Genomic DNA, 24,718 nt, shown 5'->3' on the forward strand with positions numbered 1-24,718 from the left:
TGCTGTTGTTATTTAGTGCCATATAAATAAAACTGAAGTGAACTGAAAAAATCTGGGATGAGCGAGAAAAATCTTGTCATTTTGTAAAATATTCTTCAAATATCATTAAACTGCTTAAAATGAAGGCTAAGCAGATTTACATTATGCTATGTGCAAAGTGTGTGTGACGGCATGCTGGAGGTGGTCCAGGAGGCAGGCAGAGGTTAGCAGCGTAAGACAGCCTCTCGGTGGATTTCTGTGTCAGTTTGATGAAAATAGGTCAGGTTTCCGAGCTCTGCATTTAGCATTCCGGTCATGTGATGGCTGACGCTGCACGTGATGACAGCTAGCCTCAGATGAACCCCGCACCCTTTCTGGCTCTCTGTTTTCCCCTCCTGCTTCCTGTCTAATCCAGACACTCTCCCGTCTTTCTCTGTCTCTGCTGTGCCTGCTGTCGCTTCAAGCTCATGTAAAGAAATTCAGATCTGCTGGCCAAAGATTAAAAGCCTGCTCTTTCAAAGAAGCTGCACTCCACAGCAGACTCTGATACAATTTACCTGTTTAGGACGTAGTTTTGAGTATTTTTCTCTGCTTTCAACAGAAAAAACTGCTCTGCAAAGTTTCATGAACTGAGCCATGGCTGCAATAACAGGGTCTGCAGAATGTTTTGTCATCTTTATGTATGATCATCTCTCACTACTGCCATCTCATAAGTGAAGCAAATGTAAAGCTAACAGCAAAATGAAAAGACACCTATAAGTTAGATCTGATAGATGTACACTTTGAAAAAGTTACTTAAAGGCCATTAAATTAATTTCTTGTTACCAGAGAAGAGCTATACTCTAGCCTTTAGCTCAAAGCTAATACCAGCTTCTGAACATGCTTCTGTGTGTTGCTAACACTAGTTTTTCTCAGCAAGCATCACAACCATCTTTAAAGCTGAGAAAAACCACGTATGCAAACTGGCTTTTTTATTTATTCTAGCTATCCGGTCTTTAAGTGATGACATATGAATCCTGCTTCTGGGTCCAAACTGCTCTGTGCTTATTAAGGCTGTTCTGTTTTTAACATGCTTTGTATCATGCTCTATTTATTCTGAACAAGCCCCTAAAAACAGTCAGTGGTCACTGTCGACCTCTCTCGGTTTTTATTACCACTGTTCATTTTAAAGCTCGGTTTTTAAACCCTTCCGATGTAACTGCAGCCAATGCAGCAGTATATGAATGACTAACCTCGTATTGTGGATGGATTATCTCAGTTGTTCTCCTGACTGAAGTTTGGTCCTTTTACAGCATCCTGCCATGCGATTACATTTGTTCCTGACCACCGAGAACACTCACGTTAACTTTTATCGAGTGGCAAAAAAGTTAGCTTGTTTATATTATGCTAACATAGCTGTGTCGCTAGCGGTCACGTAGCACATCATTATATACCAGCTAGCCAAACTTCAGTAACCCTACAAACGTCACTGCTGTTTAGTTGTCTGTATTCATTTATGCTGGAAGTGATAACAGAGCTGTACGTTTTAATTTGTTTCCAAAACCCCGCAGTCAGGACATGCTATATTGTATTTAGATAGAAGCTAGCGAGCTAACTTCCTGCTAACTTCTAACTCCGTTAAATGTCATAAATTCCGTTTTCATGGATGCCTGGATGTTTAAGCTCAGTTTTTAAAACCTTAGGATGTAACTACAGCCCAGCCCATGCAGCAGTATATGAATGACTAACCTCGTATTGTGGATGGATTATCTCAGTTGTTCTCCTGACTGACGTTTGGCCCGTGTATAGCATCCTGCCATGCGATTGCATTTGTCCCTAACCATCAGGAACCTTCACGTTAACTTTTATCGAGTGGAAAAAATTTAGCGTTCATCCTCCAGCTTCACTGTGTTTATGTTATGCTAACATAGCTGTGTCGCTAGCTACCACGTAGCACATCATTATATAGCAGCTAGCCCAACTTCAGTAACCCTACAAACGTCACTGCTGTTTAGTTTTCTGTCTTCATTTATGTTGGAAGTGATAGCAGAGCTGTACGTTTGAATTGTTTCAGAAATCTCTCAGTCAGAACATGCTATATAATGTTTAGGTGCAAGCTAGCGAGCTAACTTCCTGCTAACTTCTAACTGCTCTACTTTCGAGTAGAAGGTGGTCACCACAAGATGTAACGCTAAAGTTTGAGTTATGGGTCCAGCCAGCAAACAATAAAAGGACAAAATGCAAAACTGGTGATATGTAGGATAGCAGGGGATTAAACAAGGTTTTCCTTTGCACTTAACAGCAGAGGATAAATAATTACTGGTTAGATAAGATGATGAGAAATACAAACATTTAGACTTGCGCTGTCAGAGTTAGCAACAGGGTGTCACCAGGATGCTAGGTGTGGGTTAACACATCCCCGAGGCGATAGTGTGTTTGTTAGCACCCTTCTTTTTTTTCCCTTTTTGATTAAGGATGTATCATAACTGATTCTCATTTTACATTGATGAGATCACACCAGCAGCTTTCATTTCCCATCTCTTTAGGATGCTGTTAATGGATAGCTAATGAGTCTGCTGAAATATGTCTGCACTAAACATCATACGTGTTTTTTCCAGGTGTCTTTAAAGCAGTCACTTTGTGGCAGGTTGTTTTATAGCATCACAGACGACTTTGTGCCGTGTTGTTAATTGGCTGTGGTGTTGAATAAGGTTACATTAAAATGAGAGCATGATGATAATACATTTACTATACTGCTAAAAAAGCATTACTTGCTTATTACATAGAATTAAATCTGTTTCAGGGAAGTTAAGGCTTCACACAACACAATGGGTTGGATTATTGAGATTATTGGGTCAAATTTTACAAAATGCTCACAATAGCTTGTAAGAAAACGTATCGTTATGGATTGATTAGCATAGTCTTAAATGCTGTCAATTTGCAGCTTCGCCCCGGAGATATTGACAGATGTGATGTCAGTTTAAGCTTTGAGTACTGGAGCTGATAGGCGGGCAGTTAGGGGATGGTGGTGTACTGATGCGGTTGCGTGACTGAGCAGTGCTCAGGTCTGTTTGTGTAATTCTTGCACGATGGATATTGAAGACATAACACTGAGGCCTTCCCTCCCTGCGCTCTCTCGTCTCCATTTTCCTTTTCCTTCACTTTCCCCTCTCTGTCTCTGCTAATGATCTGCTCCGCCTGTCGCTGCCTAGCTGACTGATGCCTACTGACAGCCCCACTCATGTGGAAATCTGCTCGTCTTGCTCCCCTTCTCTCTTACACACACACACACACACACACACACACACACACACACACACACACACACACACACACACACACACACACACACAAAACGAGAAATGAACTCCTGCACATCACAATGCTACATATGTGCTGTGCATGTGTGACACACGTGCATATGCACGCCAACATGAAGAAGTGCTCACGGTGAGATCGATGGATCTACATTAACTAATCAAGCCCATTTGTTCAGTTACATGCCAGCAGATATACATGTAGAGCAGATGACAACACACAGACCATAGAGCATGTGTATGTTATCCACACACATACACAATGCTCATTGTGCAGCTGACTTGCCATCCACGCATTTTCAAATGATCTTATCCTCTTATTGGACATCACAGTGGATCATCTGCCTACACCCTATCCCAGCATCGTGTCCCGTCACACCAACCCTCTGCATGTATTCCTTCACCACATCCTCTGAGGTCTTCCTCTGTTCCTCCTGCCTGCCAGTCTCATATTCAACATGCTTTGTCCATTGTGTCCTTTGTCCCTCCTCTGGAAATGTCCAGATCATCTCGACCTTGCAGACAGAGGTTAGCAGCGTAAAACAGGTTCAGCTCAGGTTCAGCTTTCCAAAAAGCCCAACCTGAGCTTTTCTTTTGATTTCATCACAGTAGATGTCTTTCTGAAAGTGCTGTGGTTGACCTTAAAGGATATGATTCACCCATTGTTGTCTTCTTCACTGCCTTGTGCCAACACAGAGCAGAGCAGCTACCTGAACTCTACTCCCACAGAGGTCCTATGTGTTATTGTAGGGTCTACCTTACAGTATAAAGCAGTTTGAGGTGGCTGTTGTTGTGATTTGGCTCTGTATGAATAACAGATCTCATTATCATCTTGTAAACTCTTCTTCTATCACACATTACCCCAATATTCCCCAACCACTCTCCATCACCTCTCTTTGCACTTTCCATTGTTTTGCATGGTGACCCTACAGATTTTAACTCATGTACCTTCACTCTCTCTTCTCAGTCCAGTTAAATTCAGTTTTAATAATAATAATAATAATAATAATATTTTATAATAGTATTATTAAATAATATTATTTATTAATAATATTATTTAATAATACTTTATTATTATTGGGGGCTAAATAAATAGTTTTATTTCCCCAAATCATTTTCCTCAAGGTGCTGCAGTAATTCAATAATACTTTTCGTGTCACGTTCACCTTTCCACCCGACCTCACTGACGATCTTCCCTTCTTGGATGCTTCATGGAGATACGTCATCTGTCTACCTTTCCATCACCGTAGCCAACCAGGAGCAGCTCAGAGCTGATCCTTGATGTAATGGCACCCCCGCCTTCAACTGATCTGTCACTCCTACCGTGCACCTCACCGCTGTCAGTTCAATTCAATGAAACTTTTATATTAAATATTTTTGATTTTAATTTCTTTTTATTAATTACATTGTATTTTAAAGCTCCAAATCACAACAACAGTCACTTCAAGGGACTTTATATTGTATGGCAAAGTCCCCACAATAATACAGAGAAACCCCAACAATGAGCTGAGGCCCTGTGAACAAGCATTTGTCAACTGTGGGGAGAAAGAACTCCCTTTGAACAGGAAGGAACCGCCAGCAGAGTCAGGCTCAGCGAGGGGCGGCCATCTGCCACGACCAGTTAACTCTTGACTATCACACTTTTTCTTTTAACTTCTTCCTTTGAGTACTTCCTTGTATTTCATTATTCCACGCCCAGGTCTCCCTGTCTGCTTTCTTTCCCTCTGGACGATACACCAAAAACTTCTTGGCAGTTTCTGCAGGTGTCCTTTCCCAGTCATCTAGTAACTCTTCCCTGCCACCTACAGCCTGTTTCCCCCTTTTCCTCCTCCTGACGTCTAAAAGTCAGACGACTATCTGACAGCTAGATGTACCACGCCTAGCTGCATTCCCTGTCCCCACCTTTCAGTCTCCTCTTCCAGATCAGACCTTCTGCCAAAGATGTAGTGAAACTATGTGCAACTTCCTCCACTCTTATATGTTATATGTTATAAGCCTTCCTTCCTTCTCTCTTATCGCCTCGTCACTCTCCTCTTCCATTGTCTTTGGCCAGCAGTAGCACAGTTTCCACTGGTAAAGGCGGCTGTTGTTAACCCTGACTGATTCTTTATCCTCCGCATGTTTGGCTTGGCCAGAATGTTATGTCAGACAGCCTCTGTGATGCAGTCCTTCCCATTTACCCAGTCTTGGACTGGCACTGGTAGTACAGTGGGTTCTCGCCTCCCTTTGGCTGTTTTCATGTAGTTTTGATGTTTTTTATTTTGTATTTTGATGTGACTTGAATTCTACTGAAGCCATCTGCACGACCGACTGACTGAATTATACTGAATAGAAAGCAGCACATTTCAGTGGAATTCCCACACTTTTATCTCACCTGGGGACAAAAGATTATAAAATAATATAAATAATGTGATATAAGTAGAGATGGGAATACTTCTGTTACGTTAGAAACATGGTGAAGGTTTGACATGATTAGCCTTTCAGCAGCTGCGTTAGTCGTGGTTCAAGAGTTCATGTTTAGCACGAGAGGAGTTGAAATAGTTCATGGATCAGAAAATGACTCTAGCTTCTCAGATATGGAGGAGCAACCCCAGAGCCACATACGAGCTGCTCACCCCAGTCCTGCTCTCAGCGGCAGCTTCTTGTTGACCAAAACTACAGCAAGTCCTGTACAAGCTCAGTCAGTAGGCCCAACACAAAGAGACAGACAACAACACACAGTCACAGCCTGTGCACTGATTCAGCACAAACATGCAAACCTGATACAGAAAGGCTCCGGCTGAACAGCAGCTTTAAAACCTTCTGTTCAGACAGCGATATGAAGAAGCTGGTTAATACTCACAGTAAATGTGTAACTTTTCATTTTGTCAATTTTAATAATCGATTATAATTAATTTATCAATTAAATAAAAATCAGCTTTTTCCGACTTAATACTTAAAAAACAGGAGAGGTGAAGACGTCACAGTGAGTGCTGATGGTGAAGTTTTCAGGATGTCGTATTATGGGAGCATTTATTTCAGTCATGCACTGTCATGTGTGGATAATCAAACGTAACACACTATGTTTAAATGTTTAATGTGTGAATCATCGTTCTGGTTATCCTAGCACATAAACACTACTGCTAATAATAAAATGTAGAACGGTTCTGTCAGGCTGACAAAAAGCAGCTGAAATGGATTTATTGGATTTATTTGACACACGTGAACACATGTTCATGTACAAAAACATGTAACACACAGCTCCTCGTTGTGTTTGAAGCCTGATCTGTTTATAGTCTGTTGTAGTTATAGTTGTTTACATTGACCAACAGTTGAACCAGTCTTTATGCTACCTAATGTTGAATATGGAGAGCTCAGCTGTTATCAGTCTGACAGACAAAGGGATTCAAATCTAAGGTGAATGACACTGAATTTACTGATAATGTAAAGTAATCTTAGCACTAATTTAACCTTCAGATTTTTTTAAATGTCTGCTTTTACTCAAGAATCCTCTTCAAACTGTCCCACGTGAGTCTTACATTCTCAAACCAGCCTCAGGTTTGAAACCTTCGTTATGACTTAAAAGCCTGTTGCCTGGTGGATCCCAGCATGACATATATTATTATTCACATATTAACTAACCTGCGACGAGGCAAAAACACTTCAGTGGTGCTCACAAATAAATTGTTGCCACTTCACAGATTTTGCAACACCTCCAAAGTGAAGCTTGGTGAAGTAGCCTAGTTTCTCAGTAAGATAATAACTGAATATCTTTGTGTTCTTTCATCAGTGTGTGCTCCAGCACTGACTCCGTATTCTCCTGCTGCTCTTACTCCTAATTTCTAATTGGCTCTTACTAATAATAAACAGTCATGCATATGGAAATCTGTTCAGAATAGCTCATTTGAATCAATTCAGTATAATTCACTCCCACAGACTCCCACTGTGGCATCGATCAGCTCTGCAGCCAGTCCAGTCCAGTGTATACATCACTGACTGGTTCATATTTGATTTTTAATAATCTAAGCATGCTTGGCTCTCTACAGCAGCGCCCTGCTGAGCGAGTTTCAGTAAGGTGAGGAATGAGGTCAGTGAGCAAACCTGCGATGCCGTGTAACACCCGTGGGCTCCCCCTGGACCCGGCATGCACACGGCCCACAGTCCCCCAGCTGATGGCTCAGCCTTGCCATCGTGCTCAGCCAGGGCGGGGGGTGGGGTTACACAAGGCTCCGCTAGGCCTGCCAGCTCTGGCACAGATTAGAGAGGGAGACTCGGCCGGGTATTTCACCGCTTTACTGAATATCTGTGCGAGAAAGGAACATGAGGCAGTTTCTCAGGTAGAGCAGAGACTTCAGTGACCTTTCACCATGTTGTGTTTTAGCAGAATCAGCCTCCTTCTTTTATAACACATTTTAAAGTGTATAATTCTGTAGCTAATGGCATTTAATAATACTAAAAACATATAAATCAGCAATAAGCCCTGAATACAGTTTTTAGTCTGGGAAAGATTTCTTTTCACTTTTAATAAGCCGATATATGAATCCACCAAAGTGACAGCGACGGACTTTACTTCAGTGAAAGATAAATCAAGTAGAATCCACGTCGACACCACCCACAGTTTTACAAGGTGCTCCCCCCAAATATTGTAGGGGTGTAGAGCGGGGTCAGGTTGGAGCACATCCACCAAAGCTTCAAGCGCAGCAGAAGGATTTATTGTTATAATCATGATGTGCATTCTTGACGTATAGAAAATACAATACAAAAGATTTAAAATGTCATGTCACCTTTGACCTCTGACCTCTCCCTTCAGGTCAAACAGGTGGGGCTGTGTTGAGCATAGCTGATTAATTTTATATGACTTTTGTTTTGTACATCACAGGAACAGGTTACGTAACTTTAAATAAATGTACCAGTTTGAACACGTGTACGGGGTCACAGTATTATTCTGTTGGAAAACAGCATAAACTTAGTAAACACTTAATTTCACTTAACATCAAAACGAATGTTACTCCTGCACTATAACATGTAAATAAACACTCAGAATTATGCTGTTAAAACCTGTTTAACCAAAGCCTGCACGCTGGTTTTACTGCTCTACAAAAGAGTTTTAAAGTAAGAAAAATTTACCCAACATGAATATGTACAAAACACAGAACTGTTACAGTAACTAATGCCCAGAGAAGGCTTTTTAGTTTCTACTGATTTATAACAGATTAATAATCTAAGGAGCTTGGAAAGACCGACTGAGAACCTTCACAGACATAACAGATGAATAACTTTTGGCTAAAATCATTTCTTTGTGTTACACCCAAAATGTTGCATTTTTATTAAACAGATCACACACAAACACACAAACACACAAACACTACGGTTGGAAAAAAATCCAGTTCAACTCTTGAACCTATTTTCTTTTGTCCTTCAGACGCACATCCAACTCCAGCCATGAATAAAAGGAAGCCTGGCTACAAACACCCCAGTCTGGTTTTGTTTGAATTAGCAGGATGGTTTGAAACTTTGTTAGCTGTGGTGGGAGCGCTGAGAACAGCGAAGCCAAATATCAGAGAAAACACTTGGATGTGCAGCAGGAAAAACTTCAAGCCTCTAATGAAGTTTCTCGTCTGCACTTTGAAAGACTGAAAGCTCCGCTTTACTCCACCCCTCAGTTACCAACTTGACCCCCCTCCTCCCTTCACTCACACACACACACATGTGCACATACTCAAAGACACACAAAAAACACACATTGCAGCATCCCCATTAGCAATTCATGAGCGGCGTCTCATTAGACTTTAAGTTTTACCATAGGCCTCTGAAGTATATGGCTGGAGCAGTTATTAATATTTCATAGTCTCCCATGGAGGAACTAAAAACAAAGTCGACCCGCTTCCGCTACAAAGTGACTCGCGCGCCTCGTTTCTTCCTTTCTTTCCACTTCTCTTTCACCCCCTCTTTCCCCTGTTTGTTAGACCGTCTCTCTCTTCCCCTCTGCTTGCCGTTCGCTCCTCCGCCGTCGCTTTCTACCTTGCTCGCTTCCGATCCTTCTCTGCCACACAGACCTTAACTCAAACTGACTTAATTGGGCTGTCTTTGTTCTGGGAAATGTGGGCATACCTTCCCCTTCTCCCCAGCAGAGAGAGAAAAGAGAAGTCGAAAGTGAAGAGGAGGTGGAGAACGACAGACGAAGGGAGGGGAAACGATGTAGGATAAACCTGGGTCGCTCTACAAATAACCCATGTGCCCTGCTCGGGGTGAGGGGGACTCGGGGGTCGGGAGGTGGGGTGGGTAGGGGTGTGACAGAGGTGTGTGTGTGTGTGTGTGTGTGTGTGTGTGTGTGTGTGTGTGTGTGTAGACAAAGATGGGGAGGGGAGTCTCAAGGGTTCACGGGTTGTCTGTCAGACTGGCAGACAGGAGTTCTGCCCCCGAAACTAACCCATGCATGAATAAGTCAATAAAACTGTGTGTGTGCGTGTGTGTGTGTGTGTGTGTGTGTGTGCGTGTGTGTGTGTGTGTGTGTGTGCGTGTGTGTGTGCGTGTGTGTGCGTGTGTGTGTGTGTGTGTGCGTGTGTGTGTGTGTGAGTGTGAGTGTGTGTGTGTGTGTGTGTGTGGGTATTGGTGAGAGTCAGTAAAGACAGGGAAGAGAAGAGAATCAGATGAGGGTGATGAGGCTTCTGGTTTCCCAGCATCTGTGACAAAGAGACAGACGCCGCACTGCCAATGAGAAACAGGCTGAGAGAGGCTCGCACACTCAGAGAGGAGCACGTCGCTGGGACAGTTGCAGCTTGTCTGTATGTTGTGTGGAAGTTTGTGGGAATATGTTGCACATGTGTAAGGATTCTGCAGCGCTCTCAAACTGAGATCAGAAATCAACCACTTACATGTTTTAATGCTTCTTTTTCCAAGACAAAATAAATCAAATGAGTTGATTTTGCTCATAAAAATCAGTCAAAAGTACATTTATTTGTATTTATTTGCATTTGTATTTCCAAATGCGATTGTTGAACAAACCTCTTGCTAAGGTTTGCTCACAGTTAGTGTTCAGTCTCTGCAGGTACAGCTATTTCTTTAGAAGCTGACTTTGTCCCCTTACTTTTTGTCAGATTACACATATATAGCTATAATTTGTTACATTTAAAAATGTAAACATGTCTCTTGGGCATTTTTGTTGTTGCAGGTAGTTTCATGCAGTCCATCCTGGTAGGTTTGGTGTAATCTTGATCACAAACAAACACAGAAACGTCTCTTCCCTGATCTAAACCAAACGAACATGCAGGACTGGTAGCAGCACTCCAGCGTGCAGAGCGTGTAAGGCTTTGGGTGTTAATACATGGTGGCTCCTGCAGTTCTCGTTCCCCTGGCACGCATGTATTCCTCAAAGTGACAAAGCAGTCCTGCGCAATGAAAAGAATGATTTAATAAGAAAAAGAACAGAGATGTGCTGGCGGGAGAGGGAGGAGGGGGAAACAGAGGATGGAAACAATTCACTGTCCTTGAAAACCAATAAGGCTAATTTGAATTTGAGACTGAGGACTTCTTCTCTCGTCTTTGACCTCGTACGACCTCCTCGTCGCCCTTTTCCTGCACTCCCCAATCAGTTTAATCTCTCTCTGCTCATCCCTCACACATGCTCTCCCTCTCCCTTTCTCCATCCGTCGTTCGTTACAGCACACTCTCACTAAAGCAGATTTTTCCATGATGGATGGGCTCTGTGGAAAAGCTCTGTCAGATCTTCACGCCGGGAGGCGGGCAGTTCACCTGGGGACACGTGTGACATTAAGAGGTGGAAGCTGAAGGAGGGGCTGCAAAGTGTCAGTTTGTCGTCGTTCTCAATGCTTAGAGCGAGGTGTGTTTTAGCCACACAGCGACCTGTTAGCCATGGGAACACTGCTGCATCCACATGCCCCCCCAGGCTCTCCCTCCTTCTCTTTTCCCTCTGCATTAATGCAACGGTCTCTTTGGTTCTCCAACATGTGTGCAGCCTCACAGGCATCTTTGCAAGCTCTCTCACATCGTCAACATAACCCCCTCCAGCCTTTCTCTTCACTCCATTCTGCCCTCACTTTTTCTTCCCCGTCTCTCTTTCTCTCTCTGTCTACGATGGTCAAGTCTCCTGGGTAGAAGACAGTTGGCAGGATGCGAGCTTGCTACCATGGAAACAGGAACCCTCCCTCTCCCTCAGGTCTCCTTAGCAACTAGTAGCTTGGCATTGTAGTAATGAGCCGTCCCAGCATGCCATGCTTGCGGAGCGCGAGATGCGTGTGCGTTTGTGTGTGTGCGTGTTGGTGTGGCTTTGTGTTTGCAAGGGTGAGATTCACGCAGTCAGAGTGCTGTGATGTCAACTGATAAAGCAGAATGACAACTTTTGTAAAGTCTGACGATACGTTCATCGTCTTTCCCCGCGTCTCTTCAGTTTCCTGCCACGAAGGAGAAATGGATAACCTGGTTATTCTTTCAGTCAACATGTCCCACATATTTTAGTGTGATTTTTCCCCCTTTAAGATTGAAATATTTCCACAGAGTGTGTCTGACAGGAGACGTGCTCACTGGAGAGTGTGACAGTGTGAACTGGGAAATGGTTATCTGGGAAAAAATGATCAAGTCTTATCTGGTGGGTTTGAATCTGAATTTAAAGGACTAATTGAATCAAATTCTACTGTCAGGTACTTATTATATATAGTTATGTTATTATTATTTATTATTATTAGATAGAATTATGGAGTTATTATAATTCATGCAAATTTACTCACTCAGTAATCAGCATGTGCACGTCTACATGAGCATATTGGCTGTTTGCTGATGTGAAACGAAATCTAATAATACTGAACACATGCGCGACTAAAATCTTTTCATTGTTTCATTCTTCTGTTCTCACTAACTGTTCGCTTAGCTTTAAGCTACTGGAAGGTTTAAAAAACAACAAACAAACTGCATCTTTAGGTCAGCAGACAGGCATCATAGAAGCAACTAACCGCTAACTTATGGCGAAGGGGCGGGATTAAATATATGTAGCTGAATCAGAACGGGTGAAGCCAGATTGAAATGTTCTTTGCTAATTGAACCTTGTGTGTTGTTTACGTGATTGAAATAAATGAACAACCAAACAACAAGCACGTTGTGCGTCACAGGACGCTGTATAAATGTAACTATGGGCCATAATGAGTGCATGAGTTTTCCTGTGGCTGGGCTGGAGGAGAGCGTCAGAAGAACTCCACTGCTGTGTCCTGTCATTGATCCATCCTGTATCAAAGCATGCACATCGGCCTGTTTACTGGTGATGCCGTGCAGCACTGCTGGGACTGAGATGAGTGTGTGATTTCAGGTGATTTGGTCCCGTAGATGAAAACTTTTAGAGCAGGTTTGGTGTCATCGCTCTTACAAAGCTGTTATTTACTGTCTAATGCTCATTTATTTGTTGATCAGGTACACGTAACAGTTTTTCTTTGCTATTTTCTCTCTCTCCTTGCCTGCTGATGTGGACAGGCCTCTGATCCACAGAAAGCCCAGACTGCACATAAAGGATGGTTATAGATATAACGCCCGGGGCTTACGGGGTGAAGTTCATCTTAATGCCTCTGTGAGGGTTTAGTGCACCTACAGGACAGTCAGCAGAGTTTCTTGCACCATCTCGTACCGGAGTACTACATTTATTTGTTAGACTTGTTGTTTTATATAAAGAGAGATCTTTATACGGCACAACTGCTTCTGGATGCACTAACACTGTTAGCAGGACTCGTACGTCATTGTCAGGTGTAATATAATAAAGCTAACATCAGCGCACATCTGACTGAATAGGAAGAAGTGCCACAAAATGGCAACTGGCCGTTATTGTGGTGATGTTGGTGAAGCAGTTAATGTTGTGTGATGCTTTATTCAAGCAGCAGTTTGGGAGCAAAGCTTGTTGGGCTCCGAATATTCAACGACACCTTCGTTTGTTCAAAGAAATAATGAATATTCGGTATAAAGTATGCAATACTCATGGTCACGATTAAGTGGCTTCTCAGCGGCACTTTGGATTGAATCAGACTAACCTGTGAGTGAACTATACGTCTCCAAAGCTCATCACCGCTTCCATACGAGTTTGTTATTCAAGGCTACAATATTGTGTTTTTCACACTCTGGATGAAAGGCGGTGAAAGCGTGTGGCGGGGTCCTCCATCTTTGTTTCTTCAAGTCGATCTTTTTTTCCCGTTAGCCTGAATCGGCTCTTCACTGTGGATCAGCACACGTGCTCAGTGCTGGGCGGAGGTGCTCTCCTGAGACCTGACTGCAGGTGTGATCAGTCCTGTTTATCAGCTCCTCCTTTGGCTCTCGTAGGTGTCACGATGTTACACCTGGTGCGTGAAACTCTCAGGGGGGAGGAGTCAGCTGTGGAGGTGATGTGGTTTTGTTACTATCATGTGGGGCATTTTCATTGTTTGTATCATTTTTTCCTCATTTTTGTCACAAGCAAAACTCCATGAAATCTGTAATGATAATGTAACTGTAGGATAATGAAACCAGAAAAGGATTCAATCATAAGTGTTTGAAGCTTTGCAAGTGATTCCCCCAAAATACAAACATTTAAAAAGTGATCAGTATAAAAATGTATACGCTGCAGAGGTGAGATACACTGTAAATAAATTGTAATATAAAAGTATTTTACAGTTTTGTTCTGTTCTTCTAGAACATCATTAAATTCACATCAATAGACTGATTTCACATTTCAAACGTAAATTTACGTAAAATCACTGTAAATGTAATAATTCTTGTTTTTTACATGTATCTGTCTGCACATATGCATATTTACATTGTTAAAATAATTCAGAAATGTGTCATGATTTCACAAATATCTGTCCGTTATTTGAAAGATTGAACTGTTAAATTCAAATGTAATGCTATGGAAAAATATATAAAATGATTCGTATAAACTTTTTTTTACATCACATAATAATTACTATTATTGTTGTTTAGGGCGATTGTGGCTCAAGAGTTGGGAGTTCGCCTTGTAATCAGAAGGTTGCCGGTTCGAGCCCCGGCTCGGACAGTCTCGGTCGTTGTGTCCTTGGGCGAGACACTTCACCTACTAGTGATGGCCAGAGGGGAATTATAAAGCGCTATATGAATGCAATCCATTATTAGTTAAATCAACTGTATGTTTCTGTACATTTAAGTATTATTATTCATATTGCTGCATTCATTGACCTTGATTATAGGTAATTTCATTGTTTAATCACATTAAAATGTTCCTAATTTAATGTTTAAAGGCACTTGAAAAAGGCAAAAGCCCATGTAAAAGTAGGGCAACAAACTGTATTGTCATTACTGAAAATAACCGTATTTTCATGAGAAAGTTATTTTCTGGTATTATTTTGGCGCCCCAGCTGCTGGAATATTACTGTTTTTTTAGGATCTTTTCTTTTACGGTGTGGCTTTCCTTATATGATATCTAAACTATCAAAATAAGAGCATTTTAGAGCAGAAAGATGACTCCTACAGTGCTTTATTTAAATGTAAGTAGCAGAACACGCTGGTTTTGCTCTCTGTGATGTAAGGACAACAGGAAGGAAGCGCCATTATGGCTGCATCAGTCTTTACAGAGCTGGCTCTGGCCCATGAACTGGGCATCTCTGGCACGCAGGGAGGATTTTCTGATCCCCTGCCCCGCTTTCAGATGCTCGTTAATCTGCCCGCTCTATTTTTATCTGCCCTCTCCTCTCGCCCCCGGGCTCTCCGCCTTCACTTGGCTCCTTATGTCCTTCTGCAGAGGGAGAGCCTCAGCAGGCCGGCAGCTCCAATTAGAGGCCTCTTCGCTGGGAATTGGGCTTGCTGTCCGCCCCCAGTCCCTCAGGCTCTTTTCTTGTCTACCTTTTCTCAGGTTAGTCCCTTCTCTCCCAGTGTACCCCACCCCCTACCAGACCCCTCTAGAGCTTGTGGAGCTCCACAGGGAGTGAGGGGGAGTGAAAGGCCTTCTGTCGCCTGAGGACTGGCTCTAGTCCCTCGGCTGCACTTTCAGAAGAAGCTAACTGGTGCACCTTTCAGAAGGCTGTCTCAGCACAACTGCAGGAGACACTAACTCTGATCCAATTGTCACAGCCACAACAGGAACATCTGAAACTGCTGCTAGCAGTGTAAACACCGTAATGCATCCTGAGCACAGAGATTCTTGTTTGATGGGCTGCTCACATCATGACCCAAAGAACATGCCAGATGAGACAGACGTGTATAAATGAAGCCAAAGCTTGCTTTGTTTCCAGCTCCTGCATTAAAACCTTTCTTAACTGTTGTTTGCACCAAAAGTGTCGTCTACGTTCAACGAGGTGGTTGTTTCACACACACTTCAATGATCTCCTATGCGATGCCATGTTTCTCACGCACTAATCTGCATTCTAGCTCCCTGCTCTGTGCTGCTTGTACACAACCACGCATTGTCTTAAACGTTAAAGTTACACTGGTTTCTCTGACCTAATATTTTCCTGCAGTCAAGAAAAGAGAGAGAAGAATGGCATCTTTTTTCCCAGCTTAGCTCCCACCCAAACTCAGCTTGCTCACACCTTCTCCAACCCCATTAATCCCTCAGCCTCCCACTTCTTTATTTCCCTTCAAAGAGACAAGCACAGCCCGTGACATCAGTCACAGGAAGTGAATCTTTAGCGTTGACTAATTTCCATCGATTGCCTCCAGACAGGCTTAGCACACAAGACCCATTCCTACACAGAGCCTGGCTGCTCTCATTTAAGTCTCCCCGCCTGCAGAAAACGCTTCACAATGAACGCAGTCTGTGCTTTTATCTTTTTCCCCACTCCTGCTTATTATCAAATAAATGCGCGGCATAGAGAGATACCCATTGACAGGACCGTGCATAATGACTCCTGGCTGTGTGAAATGGATTAATAAATAATGGTTGAGCAAACGGCTTTGCCTAGTCCTGCTACTTTTCAACACGGCGCGTAGAACAATCCACTGCTGGACCACATCTAATGGGACACTGCATGAAATGCAAAATGCAACAGTCTGCTTGAATGCGCTGTGGAATGCATTATAAATTAGAGGTGGGCTTCTTAAAATGTGTGGACTATCAAATCCACTGCATGACGTTCTGTTGAATCCTCTTCAAGATGCGTTCTGTCCTGCGAGGACGGCGAGGTAAAAGCAAAAACGTCCAGAAGCTGGACTCGTCCGTGTTCCCTCGTCTCGCCGCAGCTGAAGGTAAATCAGTTTCCTCTTTGCTGTCACGCGCATACCCACGGTTCACATCCTGCACACGGTCGAGCCTGCAAACAGCAAAGGCCTCCTTGTTTTTCCCCTGTCACCGACACATTGCTTCATTAACACTCTTGGCTTTGGGAATATTGACACTTTTCAAAGTGGCAGAGAGTAAAAGTGCTCGCACTGCCTACGCTGCACCAACGGGGCTTAAAAGAGACCAACCCGAGGCTGCCACTGTACCCGTGCGCCAGAGTAATAAGTCTGTCTGAGACACGGGGTGAAAAGGTCTCAATCTCCTTAACGCTAGATTAAGGAGCAGCTTGATCAAGTGCTTCATTATGGAATCAGGATCAATAGCCACTAAGAAGAATTGAGCTAGGAGCTTCGGTAGGTAGAGCTGATTGAATAGAGGCTAATGACTTCTCAGAAGCCTTTTATAGCAGAGGAATGGCTCATACTGTATGTGCTGCCTGTGGTACTTGTGTTAAATCACACACGGCTCACGTTTCAGTAGCAGGCAAATAACCAGCACAGACTTTTATTAGCAGGGAGACGCTAACGCGGGCTCTGGAGAAAAACATGTTTTCTACCAGGACAAATAGCACGGGGTCAATCCGGATGTGTTTGGAAGACCCGCGAAAACCTGTGCTTGTTTTTCTCGACTCCCAATAACCGTCTGACCAATTATGTCTATCAATGGTGCGCCCACCCTCAGTCGCCATGATCCGACCAATCCCCACCCTGTCTCTGTGGTTTCAGGGTGAAACCCAGCTGAGGAGTGCCCAGAATTAACCAGGATTAGCCCTGGATTGTTAGGGATTACTCAGGCTGGAGAGGGATTAAGTATGATTGCCAGTTTAGAGTGGGGTGGGGGCGCCTTGTGCAAGTCTGTGCCCACGCAAGGCGAGGTGAACGAGTTGTGAAACACCGTACGTATGGTGGTGTTTACATGTGTGGCATCTAATGTTGTTGTTGATTCGGCCGAGCTCAATTTATAGCACCTTTACAAAACGCAGCAGCGCTTCACAGAGAGGACGACCGAACAAAAGGACGACACACGAGAGGAAAACGAGAAGAGGAAAAATAAAAAAATTACAGTAGATTGAAGATAATAATAACAATTGTAGCCAGATAATGAAATAACAGGCCCTGGGGAGCAGACATGTAAAAGGTTTCCCTCGCTCCAACTTATGAGCAAGACCGAGTGAGAAAAGAGACACAAATCGCCTGCGTGTCTTACAGATGGATTGCATCACTTTGCTTCTCATTTTGCTCTCTTCTGTTCTTCTGGTGTCTTTTCCTGACTTTGTCGGACCATATTAACACTTTTTTTATATTAAGTTTGATTTAAAACAATGAGAACAACATCAAAAATATATATATAAAATATAAAGGTGCAAAAGCAAAGTGGAGAGTCCACATCACCAGCTTTTCTACTTTACAAATCAGAACTGTAAATTAGGGACAGCTTTGTCTCTGACGCCTGTTCATCATCAAAAACAATGCAGTTTAATGAAGGAGTCAGCATCCATTTGAATGACAGTAATGCTGAGAGGCCTCGTTTAATGTGCCACACTAGCAAACCACAAATGCTGGTGGGTTGGCTTTTAATAACAGATCTAAAGCACGGACAGAGTTAAAGTGCAAAGAGATGTTTAAATATGTGGAAACCGTGTTTGTTTTTTGTGTGCTGCTACTTTCTGTTCCACAGAGCTAACACACAAGGCTTTTCTCTATACGCACGTATAGCTTCATTGATAGAAATATTAGAAAGGCAACAAGAGGGAAAAGAGCAGAATGGGTTGAGTCATTTGCGTTGCTACGCAACACAAACTGGATAATTTGCAATACATGTAATTAGTGTTAGCTAGCTCACCCAGAATGAAAAAGGACAAGGGGGTTGAAAATAATAATAATCAAGAAAATTAGCCATTGCTCTGTTATTGCTTTTCTGAAAGGGAGTTTGTCGGCATGCAGCTGAAGAGGACACATGCTTTCTGAGCTTTCAAAATGCTATTTGCAGGAAAAAATGTAGGTGCATAGCAGACAAAACAGCAGCAGCATGACATGACCTACTGCAGTCTGAGAGCATCATCTGATCTATTGCACTAGACTTAAACAGACTGCAGGGATGACATCGTCTGCATGCTCACTGTGGAAGCCAAGCAGCAGTTCCAGTTTGATTTGTTCAGAATGGGATGCTCTGCTCAGCCTGTTTAAACAGATGTATAATGTCCTCTGTAGGTCAGCTTTTGATTTTGATGCTACTGTTGCATCATGGGAAACGCACTGTTAAAGCTTGGTTTGCACTGTGAAGCAAAGGTAGGCCATATCAGTTTCTTCTGCTTCAGTTGTGTCTGTTGTCGTTCCATCTTAAATACAACAGTCACAGAAATCGTAGGCGGGACTTTTCAAAACATTAATGGACAAAACAAGTCTGATCCAAAGTCACTGACTAACGTGTCTCTGATCTGTAGCACATGTTCCCCTCATGTTTTCATGCTGTATGTGAAGTTTGAACTAAGATTTTTTCCGATTCTATTTGAGCTCTTTTAATCTCACAGAGAGAAATATGAAGTACTTGTTTGGAACTGTAGCCCGATGTGTTTTTAACGGGGAAACAACAGGACATCTGTGTACGCACAGATTTGTGTGTCTATGGACCATTAGCTAACAACTGGACTGACTATTCCCTGACTCAGTGAAAGAAGTGCCAGGATCAGACTCACTCAGTATTTAGGCAGAACATACAGCTGTGCTACAGTGCAGTGCATTCCCTGTAGAGGAGCAGGGTGGATATGAGGACAGATTCAGTTATTGTTCTCTCTGCAGCAGTCCATCTCCGTCAGCATTAGCAGAAAGGCAGAGACATAGAGCAAAGGGAGCGGGCTCCTCCGCATCAGATCAGTCTTATTGGCAGCTTAATATAAACACAGCTATGGCCTACATAAGCCTAGGAATCTATTTTTACTTGTTTTTTATTCTAGCCAAAGGGTACACTTGAGGATTTCACTCCAGCTATAGAGATGTGATTACCATTATAACCTGCAGACTGTCCAAAGTCCCAGTGTAGTGTGGTCAAAGACATTTCTGACACTAAACACATTGGACAGCTAGTCCCACAGAGACAGAAGCCTTTGGTGTCAAGTAGTTTCAGTACTTCTTTTTGCTAAAGGAGAGGATTTAAAGTCTCTTGGACCCAAAATGCTTGTTGAGTTTGTCTCTATTATCGTAGGGTCTACCTTACAATATAAAGGGCTTTGAGGAGATTTGGTGCTGTATAGATAAAGTGAAATTAAATTGACACCATGCTAAAAACATATCTCAAATTGTTCTAATTTGTGGGATGAGACCACCCGTTTATGATGAGAGTTTCTGTTAAACTTTATAAAGATTAAAGGGAAATTCACCTTTACCTGCAAAATGCTGCTGAGAAAAGTCCTTCAGTTATTTAGCTCACACTGATTTAAACATAAATACCAATAAATGAATCAGTGCTGCACGTTTCAACAGCATGACAAACAGCAGACTCCAGAGTGGTCATACGGCTGAATTATCACTATTAGACCACCGCTGCACATTAGGGGAAATAATTTACAGGACAGCCTTAGTTTCAGCTCTGTGCAACTAATACAATGATGATTGAAAATAAAAAAAATGACTTTTGTTTCAAAAGATCAACATGATACTTTATTATCTATTATCCTGTGTGCAATTATTGATGAACTGAACATACACACTTCTTTATTTGAGGTTTCATTTGATGAATTACACAAAAAAGTCTCCTCAAGTTTAAACTTGAAAATGCAGGCAGCGTGGTGCAGTGCAAGAAGCTGAAGTAAGTTTACATAATTGTTAATTTCAGGATTTAACTCTTTGTGCTGTTATTGTTTCAGAAGGACTGACAGTCAGGAATCATAATATGTAAGCAGCCACATGAACGTACACATTATAAAAGCAGGGACGGGAACAGCAGCCTGCTGTTGTGGCATAATTGTTGCTCTTGTAGGTGTTCAGAAGCCCCTCCCCCACCGCACGCGCGCGCACACACACACACACACACACACACACACACACACACACACACACACACTAATCACAGCTTGGTACAGGTAGTGAGGCTTTGGGACTACTGGTGATTGAGCCTCCCTGGTGGATTGGAGCAGGAATCTGACAGACTCAGATAAAAGGCTGTTTGGAGTTGCCTGCAGCATCAAACAGCATCAGCCTCCTCCCCCCACTTCTCCTCCTTACCATCACCTCCCCTCTCTTCACTACGCCTCTTTTGGTTTACTCTGTTGCCATGGCTACGCTCAGCCGGAGCCGTCATGTTGCGGAGGAACCTGTCAGGGTGCCGCTCTCAGATCACCTGATGCGGGTCGCCTCCACTGGTGGCCTCTTTCACATGGTGTCATCGTTCAATTTGGCTTTGATTAAGTCTGCTCTCCATAGCGAGCTGCGGCGCAGGAGTGCAGTCGCTCTATTTCTTTGGTAAATGTTGAGCTTGTGCAATTTTGTTGACCTGGTGTTTTGGAGAGAACACTTTGAAACAGCAGGAAAAAACCATAAATACAGCTCTCGTAGGAAATTTCCACATCTGTGAAGAGAGTCTAGTCAAGGCAGCGTGATGTGAGTGGAGGATAGGTAAACATTACCTGTTAGGAGTCACGCCGTGGGGATGGGTGGGCTCTTCTGCATGAATGAAAACAGTAGTAGGTGGGATACAAGACTGATCCCAAACTCACATAAACCTGAATTCTTCCTGTGAGAAACCCATTACCTGCCACTCTGGATGCTGTGCTTTTCATAATGTGCTGTCCAATTTGCAGCCAGTTAACTGTGTGTGTGTGTGTGTGTGTGTGTGTGTGTGTGTGTGTGTGTGTGTGTGTGTGTGTGAGGGGCTATACATATGCTGAATCTACAGGCAGCACTGAAATGTTTAGCCTTAGGTTTGTTTCTGGTTGATATTTGCTTTTACATGCGAATATATGCATGTATGAATAAATGAGTGAGTGAATGATAGAGGAGAGGTGGTAGCCGAAGTTTTGCGAGATGATGGGAGGATAGATAGAGAGAGAATAAGAGAGAGAGAGAAAATGAGCATTGTCAGGATCTAGAGAGGCTGGGACACAGATAGGGAGATGAATGGGGCTGAGAGCAGGAAAATTGGACAGGGGACGGGGAGTGAATGAAGATAGAGAATGGCTCGAGATATCAGGAGACAGAGATTGTGAGCTATGTGCAGGTAATAAACAAGGCAGAAATAGATAGATATCTCCTGAGAGGAAAAAGAAAAGTGTGTGATTGCGGGCATTGGGGTAGATGTTTGGAGGAATTGTTGCTCCCAAAAGACCAAAAAACCAAAGGGAAGAAAGAGAGGGCAGAATGGCGAGGAAAACTGGAAAGAGTGTGAATAATGACACAAGCCGGAAAGATTTGGATGAACATGCTGTACTTAGTCTTACTTGGCCAGCTGAGATGATGTGTATCCCTGCTAAGCTCTCCTTTAGGCAGGCTTAGATCTCATCAACTCACTCCAGGTTGGCACCAGTTTCAAATGCTGCTGCAGAGCTCTGGATTAACTATACAGCCGTCACTCAGACACTTAAACAGGGTCTGGAGAGGCTTATTGCATACTCCCCCCCCCCACCACCCCACAGCGCTCCTCACCCACCCACAGTCACTGCATCCGTCTCCATTTCAAGCGACTTGCAGAAGGACTTCATTATAAAGCTGTCTGCCGTGGTCACCTACAGTCGTGCTAATTGTGCCATGATTTTTAAAAGAGGTCAGATGAGCAGGTCCCTCCCGTCCTCCACTTACTTCCACTGTAACTTATTCCAGGCCTCTGTAGTGTTTCTTTTTTTATTCTGGTGCTCTTCCACAGCTTCTCGTGCCAAATCCCCCGCCTCCCCCCTCTTCTTCTCCGGCTGGATCTTAGGCTTTCATATTTGGAGGCCCTGCAATCGATACGGGCTGTCTGTGATTGGGTTGCCTTGTGTGATTCATTTCTGTAACCTTGGTGATGGTTTGATGTAGAGGCTGCACCCATGTCCATATTATGACTCACTGAGCGCGTGTGGAGAGGAGAGGCAGGTCAAGGGAGATATTGATTGGCCCTTCACTTTCCCTGCCCTCTCTGCTCACCCCTCCATCTGCTTTTTCTTTATCCATCTTTTTTCTCACTTGCAGTGCTGCCTCGACAGTTTAACCATAATTCGAAATGACTTTGTTTTCTCAAGAAATGATTATTTAACCCTAAATGTTCCCTTGGGTGTTAACATTTATCAATTTTCTTCTCTCTCTCTCTTCCTTTCTCCTATTTTTCTTTCTTGTTGCAGAATTCTATCAGGCACAATCTGTCGCTGCACAGTCGCTTCATCCGGGTGCAAAATGAAGGGACGGGGAAGAGTTCCTGGTGGATGCTCAACCCAGAAGGCGGGAAGATGGGAAAGGGACCGAGGCGACGTGCATCTATAGACAATGGCACCCGCTACCTGAAGACGAAGGGTCGCATCAGCCGGAAGAGAGCAGGGGCCATGGGGCTCCAACGAGGACAAGGTCAGGGAGCTGGACCAGCGATGCAAGGCTCCCCAGAGCACGGCAGTCCAGCGGCGAAAGGAGGTGTGGGCATAGGTGGAGAGGAGTATGATACTTGGACAGACCTCCATTCCCGCACGTCATCTTCTGGCTCCACGTTGAGCGGCTGCCTATCTCCAATCCTAGCTGAGGCCGAGGCTGATGAACCAGAGGAGGGTGGGCTTTCCAATTCAGCTTCCCCAAGAATATACCCAAGCCCCACTAGCACGCGTTCCCCAGCCTTGGGCACTGGAGGCCACTGTCCCACGGTGGAGTTGCCTCAGCTGACTGACCTGACTGGGGCTATCAGTCTAGATGAGAGTGGCTACCCCCAGCCACCACAAATTAAATGCAATGGTTATCCCTATGTGCCTGGACCCAAGGCAGAGGGCTCCTACTGTGCGCCAATGTACGGACAGCCTTCTATGGGCATGCTGCGCCACCACACTCCCATGGAGACCATCCAGGAGAACAAGCCAGTCAGCTTTCAGCGCCCAGTGAGGGGCTATTCAGAGAACAATGCCCTGCAGAGTTTGCTCACTGGAGGTCCTCGATATTGCAACAAAGACACAGTCCTGAGCCAAGGACGGGAACCACACACATTAATGACACAGGGAACCAATGGCATTCACAGCCAGCACAACCACAATCAGAATCGCAGCCACAATCAGAACCACAGCCAAGAGCATGCTCGCAATGCAAGTCTACACAATGACCATGACCAGAACACAACTCACCATCAGAACCACAATCAGGGTCACAAACACCAAGCCTGCCTCGACTACGCACACAGTCACAAGCCCCACCCGGCTCACGACTACGGTTCGAGTCATGATCACAATCACAGTAAAGTAAATCCTAGCCATGATCACAACCCTCACTCCACGCAGAGTCACCTGCACAACCACAATCCCCACAACCCTCATAACCCTATGCATAGCGGGCCTCACCATCAGGCTCTTTCCCCGAGAGTGAGCACTGACATCCTGCAGCCCTACAGTCTCAAGACCTCTAACCACTATGGACCCCGTCCCCACCTCCCAACATCCCCTTCTCTGCCCCCGAACCCTGCCGGCCTCATGGGTGTTCCCCAGGACCCCTGCCGCCTGGCATCCGCACCTCACCCTCGTCATCAGCCTTACCCTGGAGCTCACCATCAGGGTATCACTGACTCCTGGCATGGGTTCTACCCCAACAATCACCAGTCAGGGAATGCTGGTTTCCAACCTCAAAACTCCCAGAGTAGAATGGCTGCTGACCTGGAGATGGAGAATGTCCCTAATAGTCTAGACTGTGATGTGGACTCTATCCTGCTCAGTGATTTTATGAATACAGAAAACATGGACTTCAACTTTGACGGTTCTCTGTCCCAGGGAGTGGGGATGGGGATGGGGATGGGCATGAGTCTAGGGGCTTTTGCATGCCCCCCACCTTCACACAGCAACCAGAGCTGGGTGCCAGGGTGAACTTACGCCCATACATACAGACTCGTGACCAGAAAGCTCATTCCCTGGGCTGGGCTGCTGTTTGGCTGTAGCCTTGGACTGACTGACTGTGATTCTGTATCATCATTTTGTTTTCTGGGGACTCCCCACACTCCGATGTTGTGCTCTTTCTCTTACTTAAAAGCCTTCTGTCGCCATATCGAACCTGCCCCCAGTTAGCACAGTGCTAAAGCAACCCCCGCCCCCCCCCCGCCTTTC

The 24,718-nt window shown here is 44.1% G+C and overlaps 1 protein-coding gene across 1 annotated transcript in view; it reads left to right on the plus strand.

Moving 5' to 3' along the window:
- foxo6b (forkhead box O6 b) overlaps positions 1-24,481 on the plus strand; it is a 38,334-nt gene extending 13,853 nt beyond the window's left edge. Inside the window, exon 2 of the mRNA XM_085377838.1 lies at positions 22,778-24,481. Within this exon, the coding sequence (XP_085233964.1) occupies positions 22,778-24,481 (1,704 nt within the window). The remainder of the gene's footprint in view (positions 1-22,777) is intronic.
- The last annotated feature ends 237 nt before the right edge of the window (positions 24,482-24,718 follow it).

This window comes from Diplotaxodon limnothrissa, linkage group LG18 (genome assembly GCF_057381915.1).
Source record: "Diplotaxodon limnothrissa isolate DT_005_m linkage group LG18, D_limnothrissa_male_GT1.1, whole genome shotgun sequence".
Taxonomy (NCBI): Eukaryota; Metazoa; Chordata; class Actinopteri; order Cichliformes; family Cichlidae; genus Diplotaxodon; species Diplotaxodon limnothrissa.